The sequence below is a fragment of the Rissa tridactyla genome, chromosome 23, assembly GCF_028500815.1.
Source record: "Rissa tridactyla isolate bRisTri1 chromosome 23, bRisTri1.patW.cur.20221130, whole genome shotgun sequence".
NCBI classification, from domain to species: domain Eukaryota; kingdom Metazoa; phylum Chordata; class Aves; order Charadriiformes; family Laridae; genus Rissa; species Rissa tridactyla.
In genome coordinates, this window is record NC_071488.1 from 764,996 (window position 1) to 790,477 (window position 25,482).

At 54.7% G+C, this 25,482-nt stretch overlaps 4 protein-coding genes across 4 annotated transcripts; 2 read left to right on the forward strand and 2 right to left on the reverse strand.

Annotated features, from left to right (window-relative positions):
* Nucleotides 1-763: 763 nt before the first annotated feature.
* On the reverse strand, nucleotides 764-5,066 carry PEX11B (peroxisomal biogenesis factor 11 beta). The gene is made up of 4 exons (XM_054182878.1): nucleotides 4,903-5,066; nucleotides 4,691-4,806; nucleotides 4,140-4,341; nucleotides 764-3,091 (listed from the first exon to the last, which is right to left on the reverse strand). The coding sequence occupies exons 1-4, from the start codon at nucleotides 4,956-4,958 to the stop codon at nucleotides 2,725-2,727; spliced, it is 741 nt and encodes a 246-aa protein (XP_054038853.1). The 5' UTR covers nucleotides 4,959-5,066; the 3' UTR covers nucleotides 764-2,724.
* Nucleotides 5,067-5,679: 613 nt separating this feature from the next.
* LIX1L (limb and CNS expressed 1 like) lies at nucleotides 5,680-18,702 on the forward strand. The gene is made up of 6 exons (XM_054182784.1): nucleotides 5,680-6,003; nucleotides 11,762-11,925; nucleotides 13,003-13,143; nucleotides 13,858-13,953; nucleotides 15,691-15,768; nucleotides 15,921-18,702. The coding sequence occupies exons 1-6, from the start codon at nucleotides 5,697-5,699 to the stop codon at nucleotides 16,161-16,163; spliced, it is 1,029 nt and encodes a 342-aa protein (XP_054038759.1). The 5' UTR covers nucleotides 5,680-5,696; the 3' UTR covers nucleotides 16,164-18,702.
* Nucleotides 18,703-18,987: 285 nt separating this feature from the next.
* On the forward strand, nucleotides 18,988-22,346 carry RBM8A (RNA binding motif protein 8A). Its single transcript, XM_054182928.1, has 6 exons — nucleotides 18,988-19,101; nucleotides 19,730-19,789; nucleotides 20,037-20,114; nucleotides 20,418-20,554; nucleotides 20,820-20,956; nucleotides 21,790-22,346. The coding sequence occupies exons 1-6, from the start codon at nucleotides 19,035-19,037 to the stop codon at nucleotides 21,833-21,835; spliced, it is 525 nt and encodes a 174-aa protein (XP_054038903.1). The 5' UTR covers nucleotides 18,988-19,034; the 3' UTR covers nucleotides 21,836-22,346.
* Nucleotides 22,347-22,930: 584 nt separating this feature from the next.
* LOC128901044 (gonadotropin-releasing hormone II receptor-like) lies at nucleotides 22,931-24,388 on the reverse strand. Its single transcript, XM_054182793.1, has 3 exons — nucleotides 23,906-24,388; nucleotides 23,588-23,792; nucleotides 22,931-23,427 (listed from the first exon to the last, which is right to left on the reverse strand). Exons 1-3 carry the CDS (start codon nucleotides 24,386-24,388, stop codon nucleotides 22,931-22,933), a joined length of 1,185 nt encoding a protein of 394 aa, XP_054038768.1.
* Between the last annotated feature and the right edge of the window lie 1,094 nt (nucleotides 24,389-25,482).

The following is a 25,482-nucleotide window of genomic DNA, read 5'->3' on the forward strand; positions in this document are numbered from 1 at the left end:
CAACGGACACTTTGGAGGGATGGCCCATATACTAAGGGCATTATATCCGCATGATGTATATATGACAGCGGAAAGCGGTGGCAATTCATTGGAACCTGTAAGATCTGGGCATGGCATAGATGGTATGGAATAAAGGGTGGATAATGTCCTGGTTCCGGCGGGGATAGGGTTAATTTTTCCTGGTATTCCATGCCATGTGAGCCATGCCCACCCTGAGCTGCCGGGGGAGGGGGCACGAAGTCGACGCTTGGGCTTGGAGCGGGCTGGGGCGACCAGAGTCCGTGAGAGGTGGTTCCTGGTGAGCGGCGGTTCCGTAATCGTGTTTGTATGTTCCTCTATCCGTGTTATTGTTGTTGTTTGCCTGTTCCCTTTGCTGTTCTGTTAAACTGCCTTTGTCTCAACCCAAGAGTCCTGCCGTTTTCTTCTGATTCTTCCTGTATTGGGAAGGCCGAGCGAGCAGCACGTGGTTCTTTGTTGCCGTCTGAGGCTAAACCACGACAAACACTAACGAGCCCTCAGCTTGTTGCCACCACAGTGGGAGGGGAAGGGGGATGGAAAGGATGCTCAGTCCCTCCCCTGGCGATGGTGACAGCAAAGACCCTAAAATATCAGGGGGGTGACACGAGTCCCAGGGTGTCCCCATCACTCACGGCCCAGAATACCGGGAAACACACACCTGAGTGATTCCGAGTCCCCATCCCAAGACACGCCAGGCCACGTGTTTGGCGCTCCAGGATAACGGAGACACAGGACAACAGCGGCGTCTCAGCAGCTGGGCTTTAATAATTAACTCTGCAAACCAGAGAGATCACTGCAGACACCTATTTACACCACCGTATTTACAGGGGAGATGCTGCGCAGCCCCTGCTGTACCTTCCCAGCCTCTGACAAATTAAAATATCACTCAAACACGTTAAAACTGTTGTGTTAACAACACATGGAGGCTGCTGATGTGCCGGGGTCGGCCACCCTCCGCTCTCATAACTGATTTCCCTCCTCCACCAAGAGTTCCAAGTCTCCGAGCACAAGCTGAGATGCTGCTCCAGCCCTTCACTGTGAGCCAAGGGGAACTGGGGGGGCAGCTTTGGTGTCTAAACACCAGAGTCCACGTACCTCGCCCTGCACCTTCCCTGAGCAAGTCGGTTCCTGGTCAGAAAGACCCCATGTTCTCACCCCCCGCTGCCACCGCCTTTGTTATCCAGCTCAATTAAACTCCGTCTTGCTAATGCTCTGGGTAGTTTGGCTGAATTTTGAGCTGCATGTGCCTAACCTCTCCCTGCATCTCAACCTTTCCCCTGCCTGTATCACCCCAGAGCACACAAAGTCAGGAGATGCCAAATGGAAAGTGCCCGAGAGCTCCTGGAGCTGGGTCCGGACTAAAAAGCCTTTGCCACCGCGTAGAAGGACCTGGAAGTAGGTGAAGCCCCAGCTCTTTGTGCATGGAGCTGCCGGAGCCCAGCAAAAACACCAGCGGGTTTTAAAAGCATGCGGGGTCACTCCCTCCCTCCCTCCTGAGGAACAGCCCAGCCCGGGTACAAATAACCACCAGCTCAGAGCACGTCCTGCAGTCTGGGGTTAAGTAAAACAAACACTCTTTAAGGCCGGGACAAGCTCACAGCATTATCTGGTGTCACAGAAACCAAGGAACATGGGGAAATTTAGTGAGGTAGCAGGGCCAGCTCAGAGGGAAAAGCAGGTGGGAACAACCAACGCAGAGGATCAAGGCATCGAGCCGTCCTCTCCCCGATTTATCCCCCAAAAAAGCCACTAAAAAGGACATTTCAGAAGCAAACTGAAGGCTCATCAGGGTGAACCTGCACTGGGCAGAGGGGGGAGGAGGTGGATGCACAAGTCTCGGCTTCTTCATAGCAGCAGGGTGAGCTGGGGCTGCCTGAGGCCCCTTTCTCTTCTCAGACACCGAGGAATCCATGTGGGGAGGGCTGGGAGTGACCTCAAGGCTTGGCACGACTCACTGCAGTCACTTCTTCCCCACTGGGATTGCGGGGAAGGTGCAGGCAAGCGAATATTCTCCTATGGGGAAATACCCTGCCCCAATCTCACCTCAAACCCACAACCAGACCCGCCAAGGCCCCATAGACTTACCCTGAGGTCTCCACCAAACGCCCAACTGGGGACGGCTCATCCAAAGTCCTTTCAACTCACCCTCACACTGCCTGCACTCTGATTTCTTAAAAAGGAAGATAAAGTGTCAAAACAGGCATTGGATGCACCTGGCCAGCGCTAGACTCACCCCCACCCCGCAGTTTCAACCCCCCCAGTCTGTGAGAAGCACCCAGAGACCCAGGCAGCCTTCTCCAGTCCCAAACAGTTCCCTCTTGGCTGGCTCTGGGCTACGACACACCCCCCCTAAAGAGGGACTGGAAATGTTAAACCCCTAGAAATAACAGCCCAAAAAGCCCTACAGTTGATGGGGAGAATCAAACTGAGGTCCGCTGAGTATCACCCTCCTGGCTGGCGACACGGGGAGCTGAGGCAGCTGGAGCAGGTCCCTGCAGGCTCCCAAGCCGCAAACTCCCTCCACCTTCCTCCCATCTCCGCAGCCCCTTTGTCAAAGCAGCCAGGCGTGACACAACCACGCAGCCACGGGACCGAGACAGTCAGCTTTAGTCATGTCCCAGCCCCACGAGTCCACAAATGACACCCTGGGATCCCCATATATCTGCCCATGCTGACTTTGAGCCCGCAGGCAGGCTCCAAGGGCAGCTAAGGCTTCAGTTTGAGCCAGGGATGAAGGATGGTGAGGATGGAGAGGATGGAGGAGGTGAGGCCACACAGCCCCACAAAACCCGGGCTGGTTTTGTACAGCCCCAGCTTGTCCAGGGGGATAAAGAGATCGCAGGCGTTTTTCACCACGTCCAGCAGCAGAGGAGGGTTATTCCGAAGGACGTGGATCAGGAGCCGGAGCTGGATCTGCAGCCTCAGCCCCAGCTGCTGGAGCCCGTTGTCAGGCCGGAGCTGGCGCCCGTTCTCGCTGCCCTTCGCTCGCTTCCCACCTGCTTCGCGCTCCATCAGGATCCGGATCTCATAGGCGTCCCGGCTCAGGTTTACCACGAGGGCAAAGAGGTAATACCTGAAAAACAGGGGAGAGGAACTGGGGAGGAGAGCAGAGAGAGTGGGCAAACAGCACTGGGGACTGCAGGCTGCCATGCTGGCAGCCTCCAGCCCCTTCCGTTCATCCACAAAAACAGGATGCCTGTACGAAGAAGAGTCCGTGTTCCACCAACAGCTGGGGGGCTGAGCCGGGCCAAGCACTCACCAGCTCCTTCAATGCTGCTCTCTGTCACCAGTAAAGAGGAAAAGCCCCTGCACGCAGTGCTCAGGGGGAACACAAGACCCCTTCATCTACCTTTATTCTGTGGGACAGGACATGGACCTGTTGGAGTGGGGCCAAAGGAGGCCATGAAGATGCTGCGAGGGCTGGAGCCCCTCTGCTGTGAGGACAGGCTGAGAGAGCTGGGGGAGTTCAGCCTGGAGAAGAGAAGGCTCCAGGGAGACCTTGGAGCCCCTTCCAGTCCCTCAAGGGGCTCCAGGAAAGCTGGGGAGGGACTCTGGAGCAGAGAGGGGAGCCATGGGACGAGGGGGAAGGGTTTGCCACTGGAAGAGGGGAGATTTGGGTGAGATCTGAGGCAGAAATTCTTGGCTGTGAGGGGGGTGAGCCCCTGGCCCAGGCTGCCCAGAGAAGCTGTGGCTGCCCCATCCCTGGAGGGGTTCAAGGCCAGGCTGGTGGAAGGTGTCCCTGCCCAGGGCAGGGGGTGGAACTGGATGAGCTTCAAGATCCTTTCCAAACCAAACCATTCCATGATGATTCTCCCTTTGAAAGTCTCTGCTTCCCCACTCAGTTTGGTGTCACCAGTAAACTTTGTGCGGGTACACTTGATCCTATCACCCAGATCACTCAGGAAGACATTAAATACCGTTGCACCCAGTATCAACCCCCAGGGGACCCCAGCTGTGACCGCCTGCCAGTTTGAGAAGAGGCTATTGCCCCCCACCCCGGGCACAGGGCTCAGCCAGCTCCCCCCCACTGCACAGATGCTGCTCTGGCCTCATAAAGCAGCGGTTCCACAGGGAGAGGGGGTGAGAGACCCAGGGAAGGGCCCTCCCTGCTGACCCCTCACCTGAAGGATCTCTGGCTCCACTTCTCCTGGTCCACACCAGGCGCCAACCCCGTCTTCCCCACCCAGAGAACGTTGTCACAGGCAAAGTACATGGCCCTGTTGAGGTGGCTGAGGGTGACACAGAACCGCAGCACCATGTCTGACAGGTGAATGGCCCGTTTTGCTGCCTCCAGCGCCTCAGCCGAGCTGCCCAGGCGCAGCACTATGGGACAGATGGATGGTCAATGATGTGGGGGGGGATAGGGGGGGAACCCTGGTGTCCCTCCCCACCCGGTGTGTCCCATCCCCCCCCCCCCCCCCCATGCCTTCCCTGGTGTCGTCTGACCCCGTCCCGCCCCCCCTCCAGTGTCCCTCCTCCCCCAGTGTGCCCCGTCCGCCCCCCTGCCTCTTCCCCCGGTGTCGTCCGTCCCCCATCGTGTCCCTCCTCCCCGTACCCCTCTTTCCCCGGTGTCGTCCCCTTCTCCCCGCCGTGTCCCTCTCCACCACCCGGTGTCCCCATCCCCCGTCCCCACCAATCCCGGTGTGTCCCCCCCAGCCCCGACCCCACTCACGCTTTCGGCTGAGGCTGAGGTGAGCCTCCAGCTGACGGACGCTGGCCAAGACCCCGGCGCTTGCCCCGTTCCTCCGCAGCGTGTCCCCCGCCAAGGCACAGGCGTATTGCGCGGCCCTACAAGAGACGCTGCGGCGTGAGGGGCCTACACCCACCCTCCCCTCACTCCCACAGCCCCGGGGGGGATCCCGCCCCGCAGCCACCCCCACACACCTGAAGAGCCGCTCCTTGGCCTGGCTCTGGGCGCTGAAGCGCACCCAAGTCTCCATGGCGGGGCCGGGCAAGGCCAGCGGCCTCCGGCGGAGTGGGGTCACTTCCGGGAGCACGACGGAAGCCGCTGCGGATCACGCCGGGAGCGGAGTGAGGCAGCAGCACCGCCTAGCAGCCGGCATGAGCCCAGCGCGGCCAGGCCCGCCCCCTCCGTGCCCGCACGGCTCGTCCCTATTGGCCGCATGAGCCAGGCCCCGCCTCCTTCCATCAAAACAGATGCCATAAGTGGGCGATTACAACCGTCTCCGCCTCTACATCTGTATCGAATTCTTTGATTGGTTACTTTTGCCATTTCCCGCCCCCTTCTCCCGACCAATAAGAACATAGTTGCACTTCCCCACCTCCCTCTCTGCTGCTTTGCATTTTGATTCGTTCTTCTCTCTGTCATTATTATCAGCCCTGCGTCACGATTGGACAGCCATTCCCTAAGCCCCGCCCGCCCACGGTGTCCCTCACTTGTGATTGGAGTAAGTACCCCTCCCTCTCCACGCCCTGCAAGCGAGTTGTGATTGGTCGCTCCCCTCCTTGTCCCGCCCACCCTCCCGCTCCTCTGCCCTTCCATTGGTGTGTTGCCCCTTTCATCGTCTCCCTCCGCCCCGCCCAGGAGCCTCCTCCCCGCTGCAATTGGCCATCTCCCACCACCGTCCCGCCCCCTCCCTGCGGTGATCTCCACGCCCATTGGCCCCTCCGGGTGGTGAGTGACAGCGGCTGGGTGGCGGGGCTCTCTCGGGGCGGCCATGGAGTCGGTGCGGGCGCAGCGGCTGCAGCCCGGTGTGGGGACGCTCCGCTCCCTGCGCCCCGGCGTTACCGGCGCCTCCGCCCCCCCGGCTCCTCCGCCCGCCGCTCTGGCGGCTCCGCTGCCTCCCGCCGCCCCTCCGCCGCCGGCCGGGCTGGGGCTAGGGCTGCCGCCGCCGCCGCCTCCCTTGGGGCTGCAGGGCCCCGCCGCCGCCCCGCCGCCCGGCGCCGGGCCGCCCGCCGTGCTGCGGGAGGCGGTGGAGGCGGTGGTGAGGAGCTTCGCCAAGCACACGCAGGGCTACGGCCGCGGTGAGCTGGGGGCGGGAGGGGGGGACGGGCGGGGGGACGGAGGGCTGAGGGGAGGGGAGGGGAGATGGGAGAGGGCCCCCCCCAGCTGCCCTCCTGCTGCCATTGCCCGGCTCAGCCAGTTTCTCCCTCCATCTTACTCCCCACCGCCCCCTCCCCATCCGTGGGGTGACACCCCCCACCCCCAGGTCTGTGTCCCCCCGTTGGGGCTCGTCTTTGCCCCCTTCTCCTTACCCCAGCTCTGGAGCTCCAGGGCCCTGTCTCCCTCCTCCTGCCTCTGTCGCCCAGGGCCAGCTTCTCTCCAGCTTCAGCTGGTTTCTCCCTCCATCTTACTCCCTCCTGTGCCCTCCCCAGCCGTGGGGTCACCTTCCCACCTCCCACAGTCCGTGTCCCCCTGTTGGGGCTCCTCTTTGCCCCCTTCTCTTCCCCCCGCCGAGTCCCATCAGATCCAGGTCTGGGATCCTCTCAGGGGGTTCCCCATCAGCTCCTTTCAGCCCTGTCTGGGACTCTCTCATTCCAGCCCTCCTTCCGCATTAATTCTCCCTTACCAGGGTTTCTAACCCATTTTCCTTGGTCGCGGCTACCCTTCTCACTTCTATCTTCCCCAGCAAAAGCTTGGATTCACACAGATTTTGGTTTGGAATTGCCATATTATTGACATAAGTCATGGTTTGGGCCAGACTGGACGCTGAAATGCTGGAAACACGACAAAGGCTCTTTGTGGTCCTGCAGTTGCAGAGTGGGTATAGGGCTTGGAGAGCAGATGAGGAGGAGGATGTCCCATCAGACGCTGCTGACGCTCAACCAAGTGTCTGCATGACGGAAAAAAGAAGAGGAAAAAGAGACGTCTCCAAGACCCTCACTACAAAAAAAGACATTCAGGTGCTGGAGTGAATCCAGAGAAGGGCAACAAAGCGGGTGAGGAGTCTGGAGCACAAGTCTTGTGAGGAGTGGCTGAGGGAGCTGGGGGCGTTCAGCCTGGAGAAAAGGACGCTGTAGGGAGACCTTATTGCTTTCTACAACTCCCTGAAAGGCAGGTGTAGAGAGGTGGCAGCGGTGTTCAGCTGGTGGTTTGCCTGTGTGATGGGCTCTAAGCGTGACCGAGGAGGCATCCTTGACTGTTGTCATTAGGTTAAACATCAGTAATGAGTGTTTTATGCCGTTTGTGGGAATTTTTCCGCTGTCTCCTGCTGTCTCAAACCTCGTGCTTGGGATCTTCCAGCCGTGCGGCATGAGCTCGTGTGGTTTGGGTGACCTCAAAGGTGAGCGTGGGGAGGAAAGGAGGATCCCTGCTCCAGCCCCATCTATCTGGGGTGGCTCGTGCCAAAACTGAGAAAGCAAGTAAAGTAAAAATGAGTAAAATAAAACCGCCGAGTCTGTGGTTTCTCTGGGACTGCCTTTTCCCTAAGGAGTCTTGTGGTTTCAGGGGTCAAGCTTGATAAACGTTCATGGGTCTCTTTTTCTTAGAAAGCTTAATGCAAACTTTTGGGTTTATAGGATCAGTCGTTTCCAGATAGCTAATTTGATGTGGGGTTGTTTTTTGCTTTTGTAAATTATGGAAAGAGAACAAGGTAGGGGTAGGGAAGCATGTAGGTGACCATGAAGGCAGGCGTGGGAGCTTGAGTTGGGCAGATGAGTGGTTTAAAGCAGAGGAGGTTTCCGACTTGTGCTCTGCCTCTAACAAGTAAGAAAGCTGGAGAATGTGGAGGCTGTTGATTTTTTTTTTTTTTTTAACGGTTCTTAGATGTTTTTTATGTTTTTAAGGAGGAGGATTCTTCTTGTGCCATAACGATTTAGTCTTGTATGTAATTCCTTACTTCAACTTAATGTGAGGACAAAAAAAAGCTCATTTCTTTCAAGGAAGGCAGCAGCCAAGAAGGTTTGTCTGGGCAATCATTGGCCATTCCCGGTGGCTGCAGTTTTCCTGGGATCCCCCTCAGTTCTGTGCTCTGCACAGCTGTACCTTGTCGATGAAAAAAACCCCGTGTCTGGGAGGAGAGGTCGACTCTGCTGGTGCTGGAAGAGGCTGTTTGTGGGGGTGTTAAGTATTCCACCACGCTCCATCACCACGGGGCTCCAAGTATTGCATCAGAGGCGCCTGGTCGTGCGAGAGGCGATGTACACTTTTAAAAATAAAAAAAAAAAGTACAGCAGCAAGGAAAAAAGGTTAAAGCACATATTTTACTGGCCCTGTGATGGAAAGAATCTTCCGTCCCACCCGAAAGGAGACACTTTGCAACTATTTTGAGTTCCTGACTTCTTCCGGCTGCGGCAGCAGGTCCAGCAGAGGCGTCGCAGGCTTCCAAATGGTGAGTGCTGGCGGGAGGACTGCTGCTTGTCTGGCTCCAGAGGAACTCGGCACCATGTGGAATCACTTACGCTGCTGTATTTAATATGCAAGTCAGATGTGCTATCGTATACACAATGCCGGCATACAGGGTTACGCTCCAAAGCAATAAACAGATATGACTGATGGTCAGAGCAGGCTCTGCTTTGTGTCTCCTGGCTCCTCTTTGTCTGTTTGTGGAGTGGCAGATCCAAAGGGGAAGCCTCTGACAGGAGCCTCCCTGTGTGGGTTAAGCTGCGCACTGTAAATCTGCGGGTCTCCCCCCAACAGATGGGTGAGTTTTTCTAGAAGATCAGTGTTTCCAATTCCTGCCCTCAGAAATGCAAACACACAGACTAAAAGGTATTGACTGATGCCGATAGTAAGAGTTCCAGTGTTTTGAGCTGGTGGAGAAACTTGTTCTACTTAACAGGCATTTAAAATAGCTTAATTTACATGTTGGATTTCCCATTAAACACAACCTTGTATGCAGTGCAAAGAATACGTCACTTTTGCATCTTTACCTGCATTGAAGCCATCCCATCATTTTTTTCTCTGCCTTCTCCCCAGCCCAAGCACTGCGTTGTGTTTTGTGCTCCGTGTGGGATTAAAGTCCTTCAGGGTGCAGAAGGTGTCCCTGCCTTCTCGAGGACCGTCCTTTCACAAGCAGGATTTAAGATCCTTTCTGAAAAGCAAAAAAACTTCCTATCTCCTGCCTCTTTCCCCCACACCGCTATTTTGTGAGTTAATGGAAGGAGGAGGGGTGAATGAGCAAGGCTGAAAATCATCGATCTGGAGCAAATTCAGACTGAGCTTTCCCTTCAGATTCAGTGTGCTGCAGTGTTTATCCACTGCATGCGGCTGCGACGCATGGCATTGGAGCTGGAGCTGTGCCGAGAGGGCAGATGGGCAGGGCTCTGTTCCTAGTGCCACCGTTTGCTCTCCAGCCCTCTAAAAGCATATTGTTCTGGAGCCTTTTTAGAGTTTCAATTAGGTATTTTACTCTCATCTCCTGAACCCGTCCTGCTTGCAGCAGCTGGGAGCATTGAAGCCAGTCTGCGAAGAAAACCTCTTTTGGATGCTTCTCAGCTGTCTGACGTATCGCTCCAGTCACAAAAAAAGTACCCAACCAGCAGCTGGCACAGAGGAACCCTTGTCTTGGGCTGAAACACAATCTCGTGCCCGTGTTTCACAGCATTTCCTCATTAACCTGCTCTTAACGCCAGTTTTCAGACTTCACTAAATTAAACCAAACTGTAATTTTGCTGAATTTTCACAGCAGTTCTGCGCATCTTGAGAATTTGTGTTGCTTGGCTTTCTCTGCAGTTTCTTGTGTGGTCACTGCTGCAAAGTCTCAGTTGCCCCATGCTGAAGGGTCCCCGAAGTTGTTATTGAATTGGGCATTGTCTCCCCAAAGCCGCCGGGGATTATGTGCATGACTGACACCATCACTGGGAAGGGAATTTGCTGGGATGGATGGGAATTCTGTCTGGGTATTGGTGCACTGGAGAACTGGCAGGGAACTGCATATTGTTTGTATGGCTTTTTGTTAGTCTGCAGTGGAAAATTGCCTGTCTTGCATGTGTCATCAACAAAACAAAAAAAAAACCAAAAACAAAACCCAAAACAAACTAAACTTGAAGTTAATCCAAAGCGACTGCTTTATGTACAAATGCCCTGAACAGCCGGTGGTTGAAAGAGCAGGGAAATGCTTAGTGAGGAACTACTGTGCTGGTGACTCCTTGCTTGGCTTCATCTTACAGAAAGCAGTAAAACAAAGTAAAAGGCTCAGGCTCGCTGTCTTCCTGAAAGCCGCCTGGATGAAGACTTAAAAAATGACAGTGCTGTGTGGGCAAGTGAAAAGCTTAGGCAGGGTGGCCGTGATGGGCCTGGCACCGCACATTCACGCGTGGCCCCAAATTCACCTCCCTTTTATATCTTACTCTGGGAGACTTTGAGAAGAGCAGCCTCGTCTTGTGTACTGTGATGTACGCAGCTCCTTGCGGAGGGCTGAGATTGTGATTTGGGGGTATTTTTCTCATTTTGCGTAAAATGAGAACTCTAGGGTCGGGTCCTTTTAACAGCTCCTGCGTTAGTGAGGAGTCGCTGTAACCTGTTTTGCCTCGCTTCAAAGCAATTGCTGAGATTAAAAAAGGCTCAGAGGAGTGCTGAGGAATAGCTGAGTGCAGGCTTTTTCTACAGCTACCGGTCAAACTTCAGCACAGAAAGCAGTTTAGAGCAAATTCGACGGGACTTAAAGTGTTAGACACTACGAGGGTCATTTTTCTTGCCCAAACCTTAACAAAATAAAGCGTGGGTAAACTTAGAGCAGCTCAAAGGAAGTCCTGGTGACGCTGGGGATTCAAAAATTAAGAGAACGACAGGACAGCTGGCTTGTTGTTACAACAAACACCTCTAGTTCTTGCGTGCATGTTAAAATAAGAAGAATTTAATCTGGTGGATTTGGGCTACAAACTGATTGCCGCAAGGGCTCTGTGTGTTGGTGTGGGCCAGCTGCTGGGTTGTTAAAGCTGGGCGAATGCTCAGATCTTGTCTAGTGTATTTGGTGCTCCAGAAGGAGTGCTTAAAATCAACCTCTCCTAAAAAGACTGTAATTACCAAAGTCAACCAGGGCTAACACTTTAGGCTCTGGTTTCCAAACCAGGGTGGAAAAAACACAGTATCCTGTGATTCACCGTTTGGTTCATGTCCTCCAAGTGGCACAAAGGAGATTGGCCAGTTAGCTGTTTGCATTCTCCACTGTGCCGTTACATGCTCTGTGTGCAGTCAGATCCTCCCACCCAAATTACACGGAGTTCTGCCAGAAAGCCGCAGCTGGGCAGCTTTATGCCTCGGGTCGCTTCTCGTGTCTCCATCCTGTTGTTTTGATCTGGGTACGTGATGTTCAGCACAAAGGCAGGTGGTTTCTGTAGGGCTGACAGTGCACGCGCAGGTCAGCTGCTTTATTTTTATCTTAAGTGTAAGAATGTCAATATTGGGGATCACCTGAGGCAGGTGAGCAAACCTGCTGAACTTGTTGACAGCCCTCTTAGGGAGGAAAAACACCTCGCTGCCCTGCTGCTCTGCAGCCTTTCCCAAGTTCTCTTCTTTTCCCTAAGTTAGTTTTTATGAGAAGAGCTTTTCTGTAGGAAGCTTTCTTTTATAACTCGGTGGTTCTCCTTAGGTTCCTCTTGGTGCGAGAGGCGTGTTTGTGTTGACATCGTGCATCTACAGCTTCCCCTGAAGCTGATGGTTTTAATACAAGACATAACTGAGCCCCCTAGGCAGGGCCCTGCTGGCGTAGGTGGGAACACGCTAAGTTTATGCCATTTTGGTTCTGGATGCAGCCGCTCCTGGCAGGTGATACCTGAGGAAAGCAGCTTCCCGGGTTCTTGTGTTCTGTGTCTGAACTTGGTTCTATTTCTGTCTCCTCAGTGAATGTTGTGGAGGCCCTCCAGGAGTTCTGGCAGATGAAGCAGTCACGTGGAGCTGATCTGAAAAATGGAGCCCTTGTGGTGTATGAGATGGTCCCTTCCAACAGCCCCCCTTACGTCTGCTACGTCACCTTGCCGGGAGGGAGCTGCTTTGGCAGTTTCCAGGTATGATGGCTCGGCTGGATGCTCTTCAAAACCCTCTATAACGTGGATGCCCCGACAATCTTTCCCCACCAGAACTGGTGCTCTAACACCTTTCTGTGCTGGGCACAGCATTCACATTTCCCTGCTGATTTGAAGCGCTAGGATGACATGGGTCTGACTGTAGCCCTCTTTAATTTCAAGCTGGCCAGTTGCTAATTGCCTCTAAAACCCCACCCGACTTCAATCCGGGAAGGTTCGGCTGTAAGTTTTACTTTGCTGTGTGTTCTGTATTCCCTACACATACTGACATGTCGTGCTGAGATCAGATAGGTGGTATTAGAGAACACTGCTAGATTGACCGGTTTTAGTACTTTGTTCTCCTTCCCAGGATTAAGCGATGAGATTTATTTCCATTGTGTAAATGTATGTACACTACCTGCAGCTCGGACAAACTGGTGGAGTAATATTTTCTTGCAAGGGCTCTGGATTTGACCCAGAACCTCCTCTTGAGGTGCCAAAAGACTCTAGAAATCAAATCATAACATTGGATGGATAGTTTCTCCCCTCTTTCTGTTTTAAAGGAAATTGTCCAACCCAAATACCTCACCCGAAAGATTAAGGTCCAAAAACCACAAGGGGTCCTGACTGCATTTCAGATTCCGTCGCTGTGGTGGCTTTAGGCGGTTGCTCCCTAGTCTTGGTTTGAAGAACGGATCCAAAAGAAACAGTTCTAGCAGCTACACGGTCTGCCCATCCTGAAGAGCCGTCCTCTTGCTTACAAGTCACTTGGTTACGTTTTGGTTTTAAGCTCATTAATTCTGTTGATGATCTGATTGGTGGCGTTTCCTGCTGCAGATGCTATGTGCTGAGTTCAGCTGCCTGCCCGATTTTTGTGTTTAGCGTGGTTGGGATAGCTGTGGTTCAAAACTTGCTCCTAATGATTTCAGGATGTCTGAGAACACAACTTTCCCAATCTACCCAACGCTGCCACCTAATTCCCACCTTGTCTGGCCAGGGGGAGAGATTCAGAGCGTGGGGCTGAAGGGAGCTTGGCCATCTCGCTGTCTTTCTAGACTGATGGTGTTTATCCCTCCCCAGTTCTGTCCAACCAAGGCTGAAGCCCGAAGGAGTGCTGCGAAGATTGCGCTAATGAACTCGGTCTTTAACGAGCATCCCTCCCGGAGGATCACAGATGAGTTCATAGAGAAGAGTGTTTCAGAGGCCCTGGCATCTTTCAACGTAAGGTTTCTCCGTGCCCAAACACTGCGATTGATGGGGACGGATTGACTGGGGAAAAACCTCAAATCACGGGAAGAGAAGTTTTCTTTGACATCTGGAACTCTTTATGTCAGGTTTTTTCAGTGACTTCAGAGCATTAAAACTTTAACTGTAGCTCTAATTCCTGTTCTCCTGCTTCCCCTCCCACATGGTCTCACTCTTGAGTTTGATTGTGCTGCCCTCAGCTCAGGGGTGGGACAATAGGTTTGAGACATTGATTCATGTGGCCCTTCTGTGACCGGGTTGTTACGTTGGCTAGTTTTCTTAAAACCAAATGTTTTCCAGAAATGTTAGTTTCTAGCAGCGGGAGCTTTGCATTCTTCTTTTACTGCCCTAATTATACCTTATCCTGGAGGGAGTTCTTGCTGCGCAGTCACATGGCACTCGATGGTGCCCAGAGTATTGTAAGAACTTTGAAATCGCCATGATGGGCTGCAGAAAAAATCCCATTTCAATTGGCATTGTCAAAAGCAGAGGGGGCTCCGTTGCTCTGAGAGAGCTGCAGTGAACAAAGCAGGTATTCGAGGCTGAATTAGGCTGGTAAACACATCTGCCGACACGAGGCTGAGGTGCGTAAGGCTTAATCTGAGATTGAATTGCTGAAGTGGATGTGATGGAGCAGAAGCAGCCCGCTCGGTCAGGAAGTGCGGCTCAGGTGTGAAATGTCTCTTGCAGGGCAATCGGGAGGAAGCTGATAATCCCAACACCGGGATCGGTGCTTTCCGCTTCATGCTGGAATCCAACAAGGGAAAATCGATGCTGGAGTTCCAGGTACAGTTCAGAATGTAATGACGTGGTTCAAGGAGGGGTTGGTTCGATCTCTCAGCTACATCCGTAGTGCTTTACATTCAGAACGAAAGCGGTGCCTTCCTCTTAGAACACAACTCAGGATTTGTGGCACTTTCAGGTGCTAGTATAGGAGTGAAATACTTCGAATGGGGCCTCTCTCCGTAAATGTTCTTTGATATTTGCACGGCTCAGTATTGTGAAAGGGTCATGCGTTCTTATGGTCCAGTGTTCTCAGGGACATAGCATTTAGGGAACTGGTGCTGGAGGTGCAGAGGATACCTCCAGGTACCTTCACTCATGGCATTAAATGAGCCATTTCATTTGTGGTTTTTATTGCCTCCCTGTAAAATGGGAGAGATCTCACTTCCCTTGGGAAAGCTGGTGAAGATCTTTCATCCAAAGGCATTTTGATTGTGGAATTAGGAGTGTTGATTACTGTCATTACGTGCCCTCAGACCACAGCATTATCTGAGCAGTCTTCGTATCCTACTGAAATACACTCGGTCTGTCTCTCGTTACGACAAAACATCTGTGAAATGAAAAGTAGAAACTGCTGAAGGAAGCTGCTATAGCACTTACCAGCTCTTGGTAATGGAGCAGAAGGACTCCGTGCAGAACAGATGACCGAGAACTGAGATTCTTCTGGGCTTTATTCCAGCCTTTCTGGGGAAACTGCTCTTACGAGCAGAGCAGAGCAGCCAGGTAAATAAGACTGTTTAGAGCACTCTGAATTCTGCTTGTGATTTGATAGCCTTTGAGCACGCTCCTCGTCAAGCAGGATGCTTGTCCCTACACATACAGAGACCTTGTTACGGCAGTGCTTTGAGATTCGTGAGTCCTTTTAATGAAAACTTGGCCTTCAAAGGTAGCTCAAAACAACTTTTGTGCAGCCAACTGTAATGCACCGACTGGAACTGGATTTTTAGAAGAGGAGAAATGAGACCATAACTCTGCTCCAGACAGTGAAGCAGGGTTTGGATGCATCTCAAAGTAGGCGTCTTAATTCTATAGCACTGCTGTATTTGGGGTTTTTTGCTGTAGGCAAACTTTTCCCGAAGCTGACTTCTTGCCTGGCTTGTTTCCCTCGAATGGAAATACTCAGTAGGAGGAAGACAGAAGTGTTTATATTAATGGTCCTGTTTACACAGCGTGACTCTGTTATGTATATTCCTTAGGCTGTGTTTGTCTTTGGGAAGCCTGACTAATCCCTGCGAGTTTATGAAGGGAAATTTGTGTGGCCTTGAGAGAGAGCTGTTTGCTTGGAAAACACTGAATTGTCACCCGCTCCGGCTGGTGGTGTATCTTGGAGGCTGCGAGATGCCAGAGTCTTGTGTGCAGAATCCTGAAATCCCTGGGGCAAAGTGAAGCATCAGCGTCTTTTGTTCTCTAATCCACTCATCTGGTTGGGGGATTTTTATATGGGGGGTGGAGCTGGGCTTTGCCTTTGCATCGTGGCTCTGAGCATGGTGGTGGTGCCTTCCGCCTCCCCCGCTTCTGTGCTTTTCTTGTCTTTTTGGTAGATCTTTAATGCTGGAAGTCTTTTGTTTACAGCCTCCAGATTTTGCAAACATCCTCTGTGATCCTTGCAATTGCAGAGGACTGGGCGTGATGTTGCAAAGTCCTGTTCGGCTCCTTGTTCCCGTAGCTAGAAACCAGTTTGTAGGGCTGAACCCTCGTCCCCACATTTGTTCGCAGCCTGACTGCCCCTTGCCGTTGCAGGAGCTGATGACCGTCTTCCAGCTCTTGCACTGGAACGGCAGCCTGAAAGCCATGCGGGAGCGGCAGTGCTCGCGGCAGGTGAGTCCAGGCGCCTTGAGACGTTATGTTTTAAGTCTTTTAGCGTTGCAACAACCTTCCCTTAGCTGGCGAGGAAGCCAGACACTACTAAGCGCCGTGTGTCCCGTGTAGTGGCTTGTCTTTTCTAAGATGTATGTGTCCCTTACCACCAGGAGGTCCTGGCTCACTACTCCCACCGTGCACTGGACGATGACATAAGGAACCAGATGGCCATGGACTGGGTGAACAGGGAACAGAACAGCCCAGGGGCCCTTTCCAGAGAGCTGGCTTCGACGGAGAGAGAGCTGGACGAAGCCCGCCTGGCTGGGAAGGAGCTGCGTTTCCACAAGGAGAAGAAAGACATCCTGATGCTGGCAGCCGGCCAGCTGGGGAGCATGCACCCCTCCAATTGCTAGACTCTGGCCAGCCGGTCCTTGTGCCAACACCTCCATGCCCACGGGATCCACCCCCGTCTCACCTAAAGCATATAACGCCTCTTCCAGAATTGTAGCCCGTTTGCACATTTTAAAGATTTTTTTTTTTTTTTTTTAAAAGGCGAAAAAAGCTCCTTGCTTCCAGGCCCCTCCTGTCTGCTAGAGAATTCCTTCTGTCACATTTTTTTTTTTTTTTTTTTTTTAAAGACAGCACTAAAAATGCAGCCTTTCAGTATTACCGCTGAAGACCTCCCCTCTCCGTTGGTACTATCGAGTTGGCAGCATTCCATGAAATGTAGCATTTCCTCCAGAAAGCTGCTGTTCTCTGGAGCTGCTGGCATCCAGACCTGTTTTTTATTATTATTATTATTTCTGCTACTATAGGACACATTCTCTTTAACACTACAAGGGAAGCTGCGTGGGGAGATATTCCTAAGTGTGGAAAAGGGATTTAAAAATGTGATTTTGTTTTGGCCACAGGGTTCCAGTCCCAAGTCCGGGCAGGATTTGCCCTCACCCCTACAACCATTGGGTGGCTGTGGCTGTCCCTGCGTTTCCCTCCTGGGGTAGGACTGGGTTTATTCTCCAAGTAAATAACGCACCTAATAACAGACTACGAGGCCGCGCGGTTCTTAAGGGATTGGATTTGGCAGCTTAATTAATCCGCACCAGACGGAGCGTCCTGCTCCGCTGCTTTTCAATCCTCTCTGGGTCCTTGTGGTGCTCAGCACAGTCTGGCCGGGTGGAGATGCTGAAATCACATGAACTGGCCGGTTGATTTTGCTGGAAATGGAGCATTGGTGGCGTTTTTTTGGCTTCTCCAGCCAAGCTGGGGAGATGCAGATTTATATTTTTTTTAAATCATGCAAGAAATGGGAGATGGACACACTGTTCTCTCCGGAGCAGCTTCTAAATCAAATGTCAGACTTGGCCTTTCCAAGGAAGGTTTAAAAAGCTGTGCCAGAGTTTTGGAACTCACTAGCAGTAAGAGGGGAAACTGCTCAGCTTCTTTCCCTGAAGCGCCTTGCAGATACCAGGCTTTGTGAACTAAAACTGTGTTTAAACCTTTTTTTAAACAGAAATTGTGTTTAATCCTTTGCACCAGAGCACAGAGCCAGCCGCAAGCAGCCAAAGCTCTGATGAGGGTTTGGCCTCAGATGAAGGGGTCTGACCCTTCACTGCACCTAGTTTACACTGCCCAGCTCCCTCCGTAGCCAAAAACCCACAGGTTTTGTGGACAATTCTTAAGATTTCTGGTAGGGCTGAGCAGTTCTCCAGGACAGCGGATCGTGCTGAGCTGTTCCTGGGGATAAAGGGAATGGCACAAGGGCTGGACTGGACAAAACTCTTCAGAGCTTCTTCCCTGTAAATGGGCAACGCCACGTTCCCAAAACAAAGTCCTCTAGATGCACTATTTTTTTAAATGAATAATTCCCTGTTCTTTGCATATGTAACACTGCTAAATCCGTATCATGTTTAGAGTTTAAAAAAAAATATGCCCTTGCTGACTTTAAAGTGTTCCTGGAGCTCAAGTTCAGTCGACGCATTCAAGGTAACTCCTATATCCCAGGGGAGGCAGCAGCAGGAATATCCATTGAAGGCAGACTTAAATTTGCCTTTTTTCAGTGCAGCTTTGAGCTTTCTCGGGTGCTTTTCCCCTGGGGAGAGGTACAAACCCTTGGGGACGTAGCTTTTCCCAAGGACAGCCGCCCCTCGTCCTCTCCTTCATCGGAGCGTGGCGGCGGGCGGAAATTCCAGCAATATTCTTTGTTTTGAGATAGAAATTTAAAAAAAAAAATCACATTATCTGTAGGTATTCTAGTTTTGTATCCTTGTCCTAACAAGCCTGTTTTGTGTTTTTTATATATATTTTTTATATGCAGCCTCTTTACACAGCAGTATTAATGTTTAACGTGTTTATAAATGTGATTGTAAATGTTGTGGAGTTTGTGCTTTTTTTACAGGCTGGCAATATTTGGGCCTTATATTTGGAATTTAATCAGTTGCTGTAGGAATAGCGTGGAGCCCAGTGTCTCTGCTCCACACACAGTGTCATTCTGTGGGTGACACGGTGATTTATCCCAGGGTCCGACCTCGCAAATGAGGGAACCCCCAAAAACCCCCTTTTTTGGCACTTATGTGCATTTTGCACATTGAGATGTTAACGTTTCTAGCAAAACTCTGGAAATCCGCCCTGTGGGGTCATCCACATGCTGTTTGGGATGCTGCTGCAAAAGAAATCGGGGAGGATTGTGGTGTTTCCGCTGGTCCAGGCGGAAGGGAAGAGGAAAAAACAATATTCCCTGACCTGCGGTTTTTGGGAATTGGGGCATCAGTTTTCAGTCTCCAGATCCACTGGGAAAGTGATAAATGACCCAATCCGTTTTTTCTCAGCATCCAAAGTGGGGTGTTCTCCTTGTTCAGGCCGGGCAATTAAATGCAAAGCTGAAAGGATAAATCACCGTACGTCGCTGCTGTTTGTACGTATGATTTTATACAATAAAACTAGATTTTTGGGGTCGCTGTGGTGTCTTCTCTCTTCTTTTGGGGCCAGCTGTGCTCCCGGCCTCTCCTTGGGATCGTCACTACGTGGGGGCTTGTACCCCGGGAGCAGCCAGGCTGGTGCCGCCCCGGGGGGTGACAGCGGTCCCAGTTTGGCCCCAGTATGTTCCCGGTTCGGAGGGGGGAAGAGGCGGTTCGCCCTTCCCATCGTGGCAGCGCGGGCGGGACGAGTTGCTTTGACCTCCCCAAGATGGCGGCGCGGGCGCTTCCGTCGCGCGCCCTCTCCAGGGCGGCAGCGCATCCGGCGCGCTTCCCGGCCTGCACCGCGGCGGCGGCAGCGAGAGCGGTAAGATGGCGGACGTCCTGGATCTGCATGAGGCGGGAGGCGAGGACTTCGCTATGGACGAGGATGGCGACGGTGAGGGCGGTGCTGGCGCTGGTCCGTAACGGCCCGGCCGGCCCGGTTCCCCCTTGCGTCGGGGTCCCGCCTCCTCCGGCTCGGGGCCCGGCTCGCCGCCGCACCCACTCCCACCGGGGCCTGTCACCCCCGCTCCCGTGTCGTTCCCCCCTGTCGGTCTCGGCTCAGCTCGGAGCCCGACCCCCGGATCCGTTAGTCCCGCTTCGAGCCCGTCCCGCCGCTCCTTGATGGGGCCTGTCCCCTCTTCGGTGTGCCCAAGCCTGGCCCGGTTGCCCCCCGCTCCCCACAGCCGTCGGTGCCGGGCCCGGGGGAGTCCTGACCAGCCCTGGAGGGGGTCCTGCCCGGGTCCAGGGGGGTCCTCCCCGGTCCGGGGAGACCTGACCGGTCTGGGCGTTCTGCTGGGCCCGGGGCGGTTCCTGCCCGGCCCTGGGAGGACCTGATCGGTTCCGGGGAGGGCTGTGTCCCGTTGACCGTGGGAGAGTCCTGCTCAGCCCCAGGAAGGTCCTGCCTGCTCTGGGGGGTTCTGCTGGGCCCGGGAGTCATGCCTGGCCTTGGGGGTCCTGCCCAGCCCGGGGCCATGGTCTGGGTCCCCCTCCCCAGTTCCAAACCACTCCCCTCTCCACTGCAGAGAGCATCCACAAGCTGAAGGAGAAAGCCAAGAAGCGGAAAGGCCGAGGCTTCGGTTCAGGTGAGGAGCACCTGACGCACCCATCTCTCCTGCACCCACTGGGCACCGCAGTGGCCCTGACCCCTCCGGGCCTCGCTCTCCCAGTGTGGCGTAAACACTTTGGGAAGGGGGCTGGTGTGAAACCCTGGCTGCCTTTGTGCTTTTGGGGGGGGGTTAAATGGGTTTGTGGTTGTCTGAGCCTTGCTCTGCTCCTGGGTGATGGCACTAGTCACCCATTTCTCTTTCCCCCCCCCTTCGCTGTGCCCAGAGGAGGGCTCGCGGGCCCGGGTGCGTGAGGACTATGACAGCGTGGAGCAGGACGGGGATGAGCCAGGCCCGCAGAGGTGTGAGTATCACTGGAGACACCTCCCCAGCCCTCACCACAGGGAGATGGTAGGGGAACACGGGGTGTTCGGCTCCATATTGGGGTTCAGACCTTACTGGGACAGAGCCTGTCCCCACCTTGATGGGATTTATCCCTGGCTAAGCCAAGAGTGTTGGTTCCATCCAAGGTTCCATCTCCCCACCCATGTATGCCTTCCCCCCCCACACCCAGGGAGGGGGGGGACCCCTTCCCTGAGACACCCACGCAGCCAGTGTGGGAGCATGCCCTGTGCTTGGCATCACTCTTATCTCTTTCACACCTCAGCGGTGGAGGGCTGGATTCTCTTCGTCACGGGGGTTCACGAGGAAGCGACGGAAGAAGACATCCACGACAAATTCGCGGAGTATGGCGAGATAAAAAACATCCACCTGAACCTCGACAGACGGACGGGCTACCTGAAGGTAGGGGGGGCTCAACATGGGCTGCGCTTGTCCCTTGAGCCCCTTGGTGGCTTTGCTGCCTCCGTTTTGGCTTATGGGGTGCTTGAACTTGTCTGTGTGGCACCAACTGGATGCGAAATACGTTTGTGCCTCCCCTTCTCTGGCTTTGCTGCAGAGGCTGGAATCAGGCAGGGTTCAGGGAGGGATTTTTCCTGTGTCCGGCCCCTCATGGGGTTTCTCCCTGCCAGGATGGGCCGTGGCTCACGCTCCCTCCCTCCCCCCTCAGGGATATACTCTGGTCGAGTACGAAACCTATAAAGAGGCGCAGGCAGCCATGGAGGGGCTGAATGGCCAGGAGCTGATGGGGCAGCCCATCAGCGTGGATTGGTGCTTCGTGAGAGGGCCCCCGAAGGGAAAGAGAAGGTAAGGGCCGAGCCGCGGGCGAGCTGGGGGCTGGCTTGTCCTCCCAGACGAGAAAACCCTTCCCCGGAGTGGAGCAGAGGGGCAGAATCCCCCCCTCACCCTGCTGCCCACGCTGCTGGGGATGCAGCCCAGGCTGTGGGAGGTTCTGGGCTGCCAGCGCATGTTGCCAGCCCATGGCCAGCGTTTCCCCCCCAGCACCCCAAGCCCTTCTCTCAGGGCTGCTCTCCATCTCTCCATCCCTCCATCTCTCCATCCCCAGCCTGGGCTGGCACCGGGGGCTGCCCCCACCCTGGGGCAGGACCCTGCACTTGTCCTGGTTGAACCCCATGAGGGTCACACGGAGCCACTTCTCCAGCCTGTCCAGGTCCCTCTGGATGGCATCCCGTCCGTCATGAGTGTCACCGCACCACACAGCTTGGTGTCACCTGCAGCCTCGCTGAGGGTGCCCTCCATCCCCCTATCCATGCCATCAGTTGTGGCCCCAGTGCAGACCCTTGAGGGACACCAGTCATTACTGGTTTCCACTTGGACATTGAGCCGTCGACTGTAACTCTTTGGCTGTGTCCATGCAGCCACTTCCTTGTCCATCCGTCACACCACACCACTCTCCACTGTAGTGGTGGACCGTATACAGGTAGATCATAGAATCATAGAATTGCTGAGGTTGGAAGGGACCTTTAAGATCATCAAGTCCAACCATTAACCTACCTAAATTGATGATGACATCATTTGTCTGCCAATGACATCATCATAGAAAGCCACTAAATTAGTGAGGGTGAAATCACCACGTGGGCTCCAAATGCTGGTAAACCACGCTCTGTCCTCTCTTCCAGGGGTGGGCGCCGGCGGAGCAGGAGTCCGGACAGGCGACGCCGATGATGGATCTTCATTCCTACCCATGCGTTCCAAGTCCAAACTGGGAGAACTGGGAGGGGAGGGGGTGGGGGTGGGGATGTTGTACACTGGGGGCAGGGCATTTGAGGAATAGCTGGAGGAGTAAAACAGTTCATCACTTTGGCAGAATTGCTTCTTACCAGATTTTATTGTTTTCAAACAAGAAAAGCGGAGTGAAGAAGCAACACCTGAGGTTTTCGGGGGGAGCATTTCACTCGCGTTCGTGGCGGGTGCAGCCCCCGTGGCCTGGGGACATCCCAACCCCCCACGTTTTTAAGCATTTTGTTACGCCTGCGAGTGACCTGGCATTTTGGCCACTCTTCTTTTGGAGAAAGTTGTTTTCTATACCCCAGGCAACCGTTCCTTACATCTCCTGAGGGGTTTATTGTGTTGACTTTATGTTTGCGCATGAACTCAGCCTTTTAAATAACACTGATTTTGTGTAAAATTGTCCTCTTATTATTTGTCCTTAATTAAACATTCTGAGAAGCTGTAACCAAGCCCCAGTTCCTTTCGTGCCTCGCTGCTAATTTTAGATTCGCCTAAAACCAGTCAATGTCACTGTCACAGGTGTCAATCTTGGGGCTGGCGGTAGAACAACTTATTAGCTGAAAAAGCCATTTTTCTTTAAAATAGTGTTTGGAAGCGACAGCTTTATTTAGCCGCATGCTGTTCGCTGTGGGATCTGCGGCCTTTCTGTGTCACTCAGCTCCAGGAGCATTGAATTCTCCCCGCACCTCCAGCGCAGGTGAAAGGGCATGTTTTAAATTTGACATTTTTTGATCCCCAAAACGACCCCCTGCTGCGTCTTTTAAAGGAATTTCTGCCCCAGATTTTGCTTTCTGCCTGATGCTTTGCTTCTGGCTTAGTCGTTGCTGGTGCAATGAATTCCTGCCTGGCACAGATGATGTGCCGGTGATGTTGCAGTGCCAGCTCTGGTTTCCCCCGGCCCAAAGACAGGATTCTGCTGAGAAAATAATGGGAATTTATTGCCAAGTGGCTTCATGGTGGCGCAGAGCCCTCGTGTCACCCCCTGCCCTTCTTTTGGGGGCCGCTGTGGCGTCCAGCCTGGCCTCCCTGTCACATGAAGCTCTCCACTGTCCTCCTGCGACACAGCTCGCACCCCCGGCCTGGCGGAGCTGCCGCCGCCATCACCTCCAGCTGGTGTTTTTCAGCTTCCCCCAGGCTGTTCCCGGTTCTCCGGGTTGGCACCACCGCGGTGGAGATGTGGAAGGAACCCGTGAGGGCAGAGGCAGCCTCCTGCTCGTGCTGGCGGCGGCTGCAGCGGCAAATGCGCCACATCTCCCTGCGGAAATGCACCGTGAAAAGCCCATAGACGAGCGGGTCCAGGCAGGTGTTGAAGAGGCCAAAGAGGAAGAGGATGTGGCTGAGGGATGGCGGCACCTTCTCCCGGGTCAACATCTCCGGGGAGAACCAGTACCAGAGGCCCAGGAGGTAGTAGGGTGTCCAGCAGACGATGAAGGTCAGGACGATGACGATGGACATCTTGAGCGTCCGCATCCTGGCCCGGGGGATGTTGTCGTAAGAGCGACGGAGCTGGATCTCCTGGGAGGAGGCTGCAGGGCGCGAATGGAGCAAGAGGTGGGAAGGAGAGGGCAGGAATTAGGTTAATTAGACAGTTGGGTTAATGAGCTGGGGAGGGAGAAGCGGGATGCGGGACTGCAGGGAGGTGGAAAAGGAAGAGAAAAGGGGTGGAGGAAGAGCCCCAGCACTCACCGCGGGGGTCCTTCATCCTGCCCGAGATGGCAGCGAGGATGCGGCCGTAGCAGAGCACCATGACAAGGAGGGGCAGGAGGAAGAGGCAGGCAAAGGTGAACATGTTGTAGAGCGTCTCCTGCCAGTGCGCTCCAAAACTCCCCACCGTCGCGCACTGCACGAAGCGCCGTGGCCGTGACCGGCTCACCGTGCGGAACACGAACGCCTGCAAGGAGGCAGGAGGCCATCAGTGCCCTTCCTCCCCTCTGCCATCGTCATCATCATCCCACCCAAGGTGGTGACATCCCCTCCTGACCTCGGGGCTGAGGGTTCACCTACCTGGGGCAGGGCCAGCAGGGCACTGAGCCCCCACGCTGTGCACAGCATGGTCTTGTTCCTCCTCTCAGCGCAGCCCAGCACCAGGGGGTTGACAATGGCGGCATGGCGGTCCAAGGCGATGACGACGGTGATGAAGGCCGAGGCATACATGGCGGCCAACTTGAGGAACATGAGCCCCCGGCACGCCACATCCCCCCCGTACCACTGCACGGTGACATTCCAGGCAGCGTCCAACGGCATCACCACCAGCGTCACCAGCAGATCGGCTGCTGCCAGGTTGGCCATCAGGATGCGGATGCGGGGTGGCCGCCGCTGTGGTGCCCGGGCGGCCGACCAGAGCACAGCCCCGTTGCAGCACACCGAGGAGAGGAATAGGAGGCAGGTGACAGCCACCCGCACCTTGGCTGCTGTGGAGAAGGTGGGCAGCAGGACTGGCTCCTCAATGGCGCAGCTCCGGTTCCCCGCCGTCCCGGTGACATTCATGCTGGCGGTGGCTGCCACCACTGGGCTGGGAGCCTGGGGACCCGCTTGGCTTTGTCCCCGCAGCAGGATGCGGTGAGACTGAGCATCTTTGCCTCCAATCTCCCTGTGGGGTCCTGCTCCTCTGACCTGAGTTTGGTCAGGTCTCAGCCCAGGGGGCGCCCGGAGCGATGGCGCCTGCCTGGGTCCCCTCTTGTTTTCCACACCAGGATGTGGTGCATAAAGGAGCCCCGACCCAGGTTGGGGACAGTGGCCTTGTCCCCACCTTCTCCAAGGGCCCCCTGGCTTGGGGAGCACCCAAGGGTGCAGCTGACCCCCAAGGAGCCCTCAGCACCCAGCAGGATGGGGCTGGTCACCTGTGTCCCCTGGTATCACCCCCTTCTTTGTGTCCCCGGCCAGACCGGGGTCTCCTTCCTCCTCCTTCCTCCTCCTTGCCCGGAGAAGAACCCTGTGGGGGTCAGAAAATCCCTCTGGTCACTGAGAAGGGGACAGCGGGGGGTCCTGTGACCGGCCTCACTCCCTGTCCTCACGTTTGCGGAGGAGCCATGTCCTTGTGCCCGGTGCCCCAGGAACCGCCCCCTATGTCCCCTTGTCCTCCGTGGGGTGGTTTTAGCCGGGGGGGGATGCAGGGGGGACTCTGGCTGTCCCATGTCCCATCCCCTGCTCTGCGACAATGTCCTCCACCCCATTGCCCCCATCCCCATCGATACCTCCCATTTCCCAGCGCCACTCCAGTCTGTCCCGCGCACCCCTGCCGTGTCCCCCCCCCCAGCAGTGTCCTCAGCCCCAGCAGTGCCCCACACAGTGTCTCCAAGCCCCAGCAGTGTCCCCAGCCCCAGCAGTGTCCCCCAGCAGGGTCCCCCAGCAGTGTCCCCAGCCCTGGCAGTGTCCCCAAGCCCCAGCAGTGTCCTGGAGTGTCGTCCCCAGCCCTGACAGTGTCCCACAGCAGCGTCCCCAGCCTCAGCAGGGCCCCATTGCAGTGTCCCCAGCCCCAGCTGTGTCCCCAAGCCCTGATGATGTCCCCAGCCCTGGCAGTGTCCCACAACGATCTCCCCAGCCCCAGCAGTGTCCCCAGCAGTGTCCCCAAGTCCCATCAC

Bases quoted from the DNA above. Each gene is read 5' to 3' on its own strand.
- PEX11B (XM_054182878.1), bottom strand. From the start codon at position 4,958: ATGGAGACTTGGGTGCGCTTCAGCGCCCAGAGCCAGGCCAAGGAGCGG. The intron at 4,807-4,902 runs GTGTGTGGGGGT...CGTCTCTTGTAG, and splicing joins GCCAAGGAGCGGCTCTTCAG to GGCCGCGCAATACGCCTGTG. The intron at 4,342-4,690 runs GTGAGTGGGGTC...TCTGTCCCATAG, and splicing joins CCTCAGCCTCAGCCGAAAGC to TGCTGCGCCTGGGCAGCTCG.
- RBM8A (XM_054182928.1), top strand. From the start codon at position 19,035: ATGGCGGACGTCCTGGATCTGCATGAGGCGGGAGGCGAGGACTTCGCT. The intron at 19,102-19,729 runs GTGAGGGCGGTG...TCTCCACTGCAG, and splicing joins TATGGACGAGGATGGCGACG to AGAGCATCCACAAGCTGAAG. The intron at 19,790-20,036 runs GTGAGGAGCACC...CGCTGTGCCCAG, and splicing joins AGGCCGAGGCTTCGGTTCAG to AGGAGGGCTCGCGGGCCCGG.
- LOC128901044 (XM_054182793.1), bottom strand. From the start codon at position 24,388: ATGAATGTCACCGGGACGGCGGGGAACCGGAGCTGCGCCATTGAGGAG. The intron at 23,793-23,905 runs GTAGGTGAACCC...GCCTCCTTGCAG, and splicing joins CCCTGCTGGCCCTGCCCCAG to GCGTTCGTGTTCCGCACGGT. The intron at 23,428-23,587 runs GTGAGTGCTGGG...CGCGCCCTGCAG, and splicing joins CAGGATGAAGGACCCCCGCG to CCTCCTCCCAGGAGATCCAG.
- LIX1L (XM_054182784.1), top strand. From the start codon at position 5,697: ATGGAGTCGGTGCGGGCGCAGCGGCTGCAGCCCGGTGTGGGGACGCTC. The intron at 6,004-11,761 runs GTGAGCTGGGGG...CTGTCTCCTCAG, and splicing joins CACGCAGGGCTACGGCCGCG to TGAATGTTGTGGAGGCCCTC. The intron at 13,954-15,690 runs GTACAGTTCAGA...TTGCCGTTGCAG, and splicing joins AATCGATGCTGGAGTTCCAG to GAGCTGATGACCGTCTTCCA.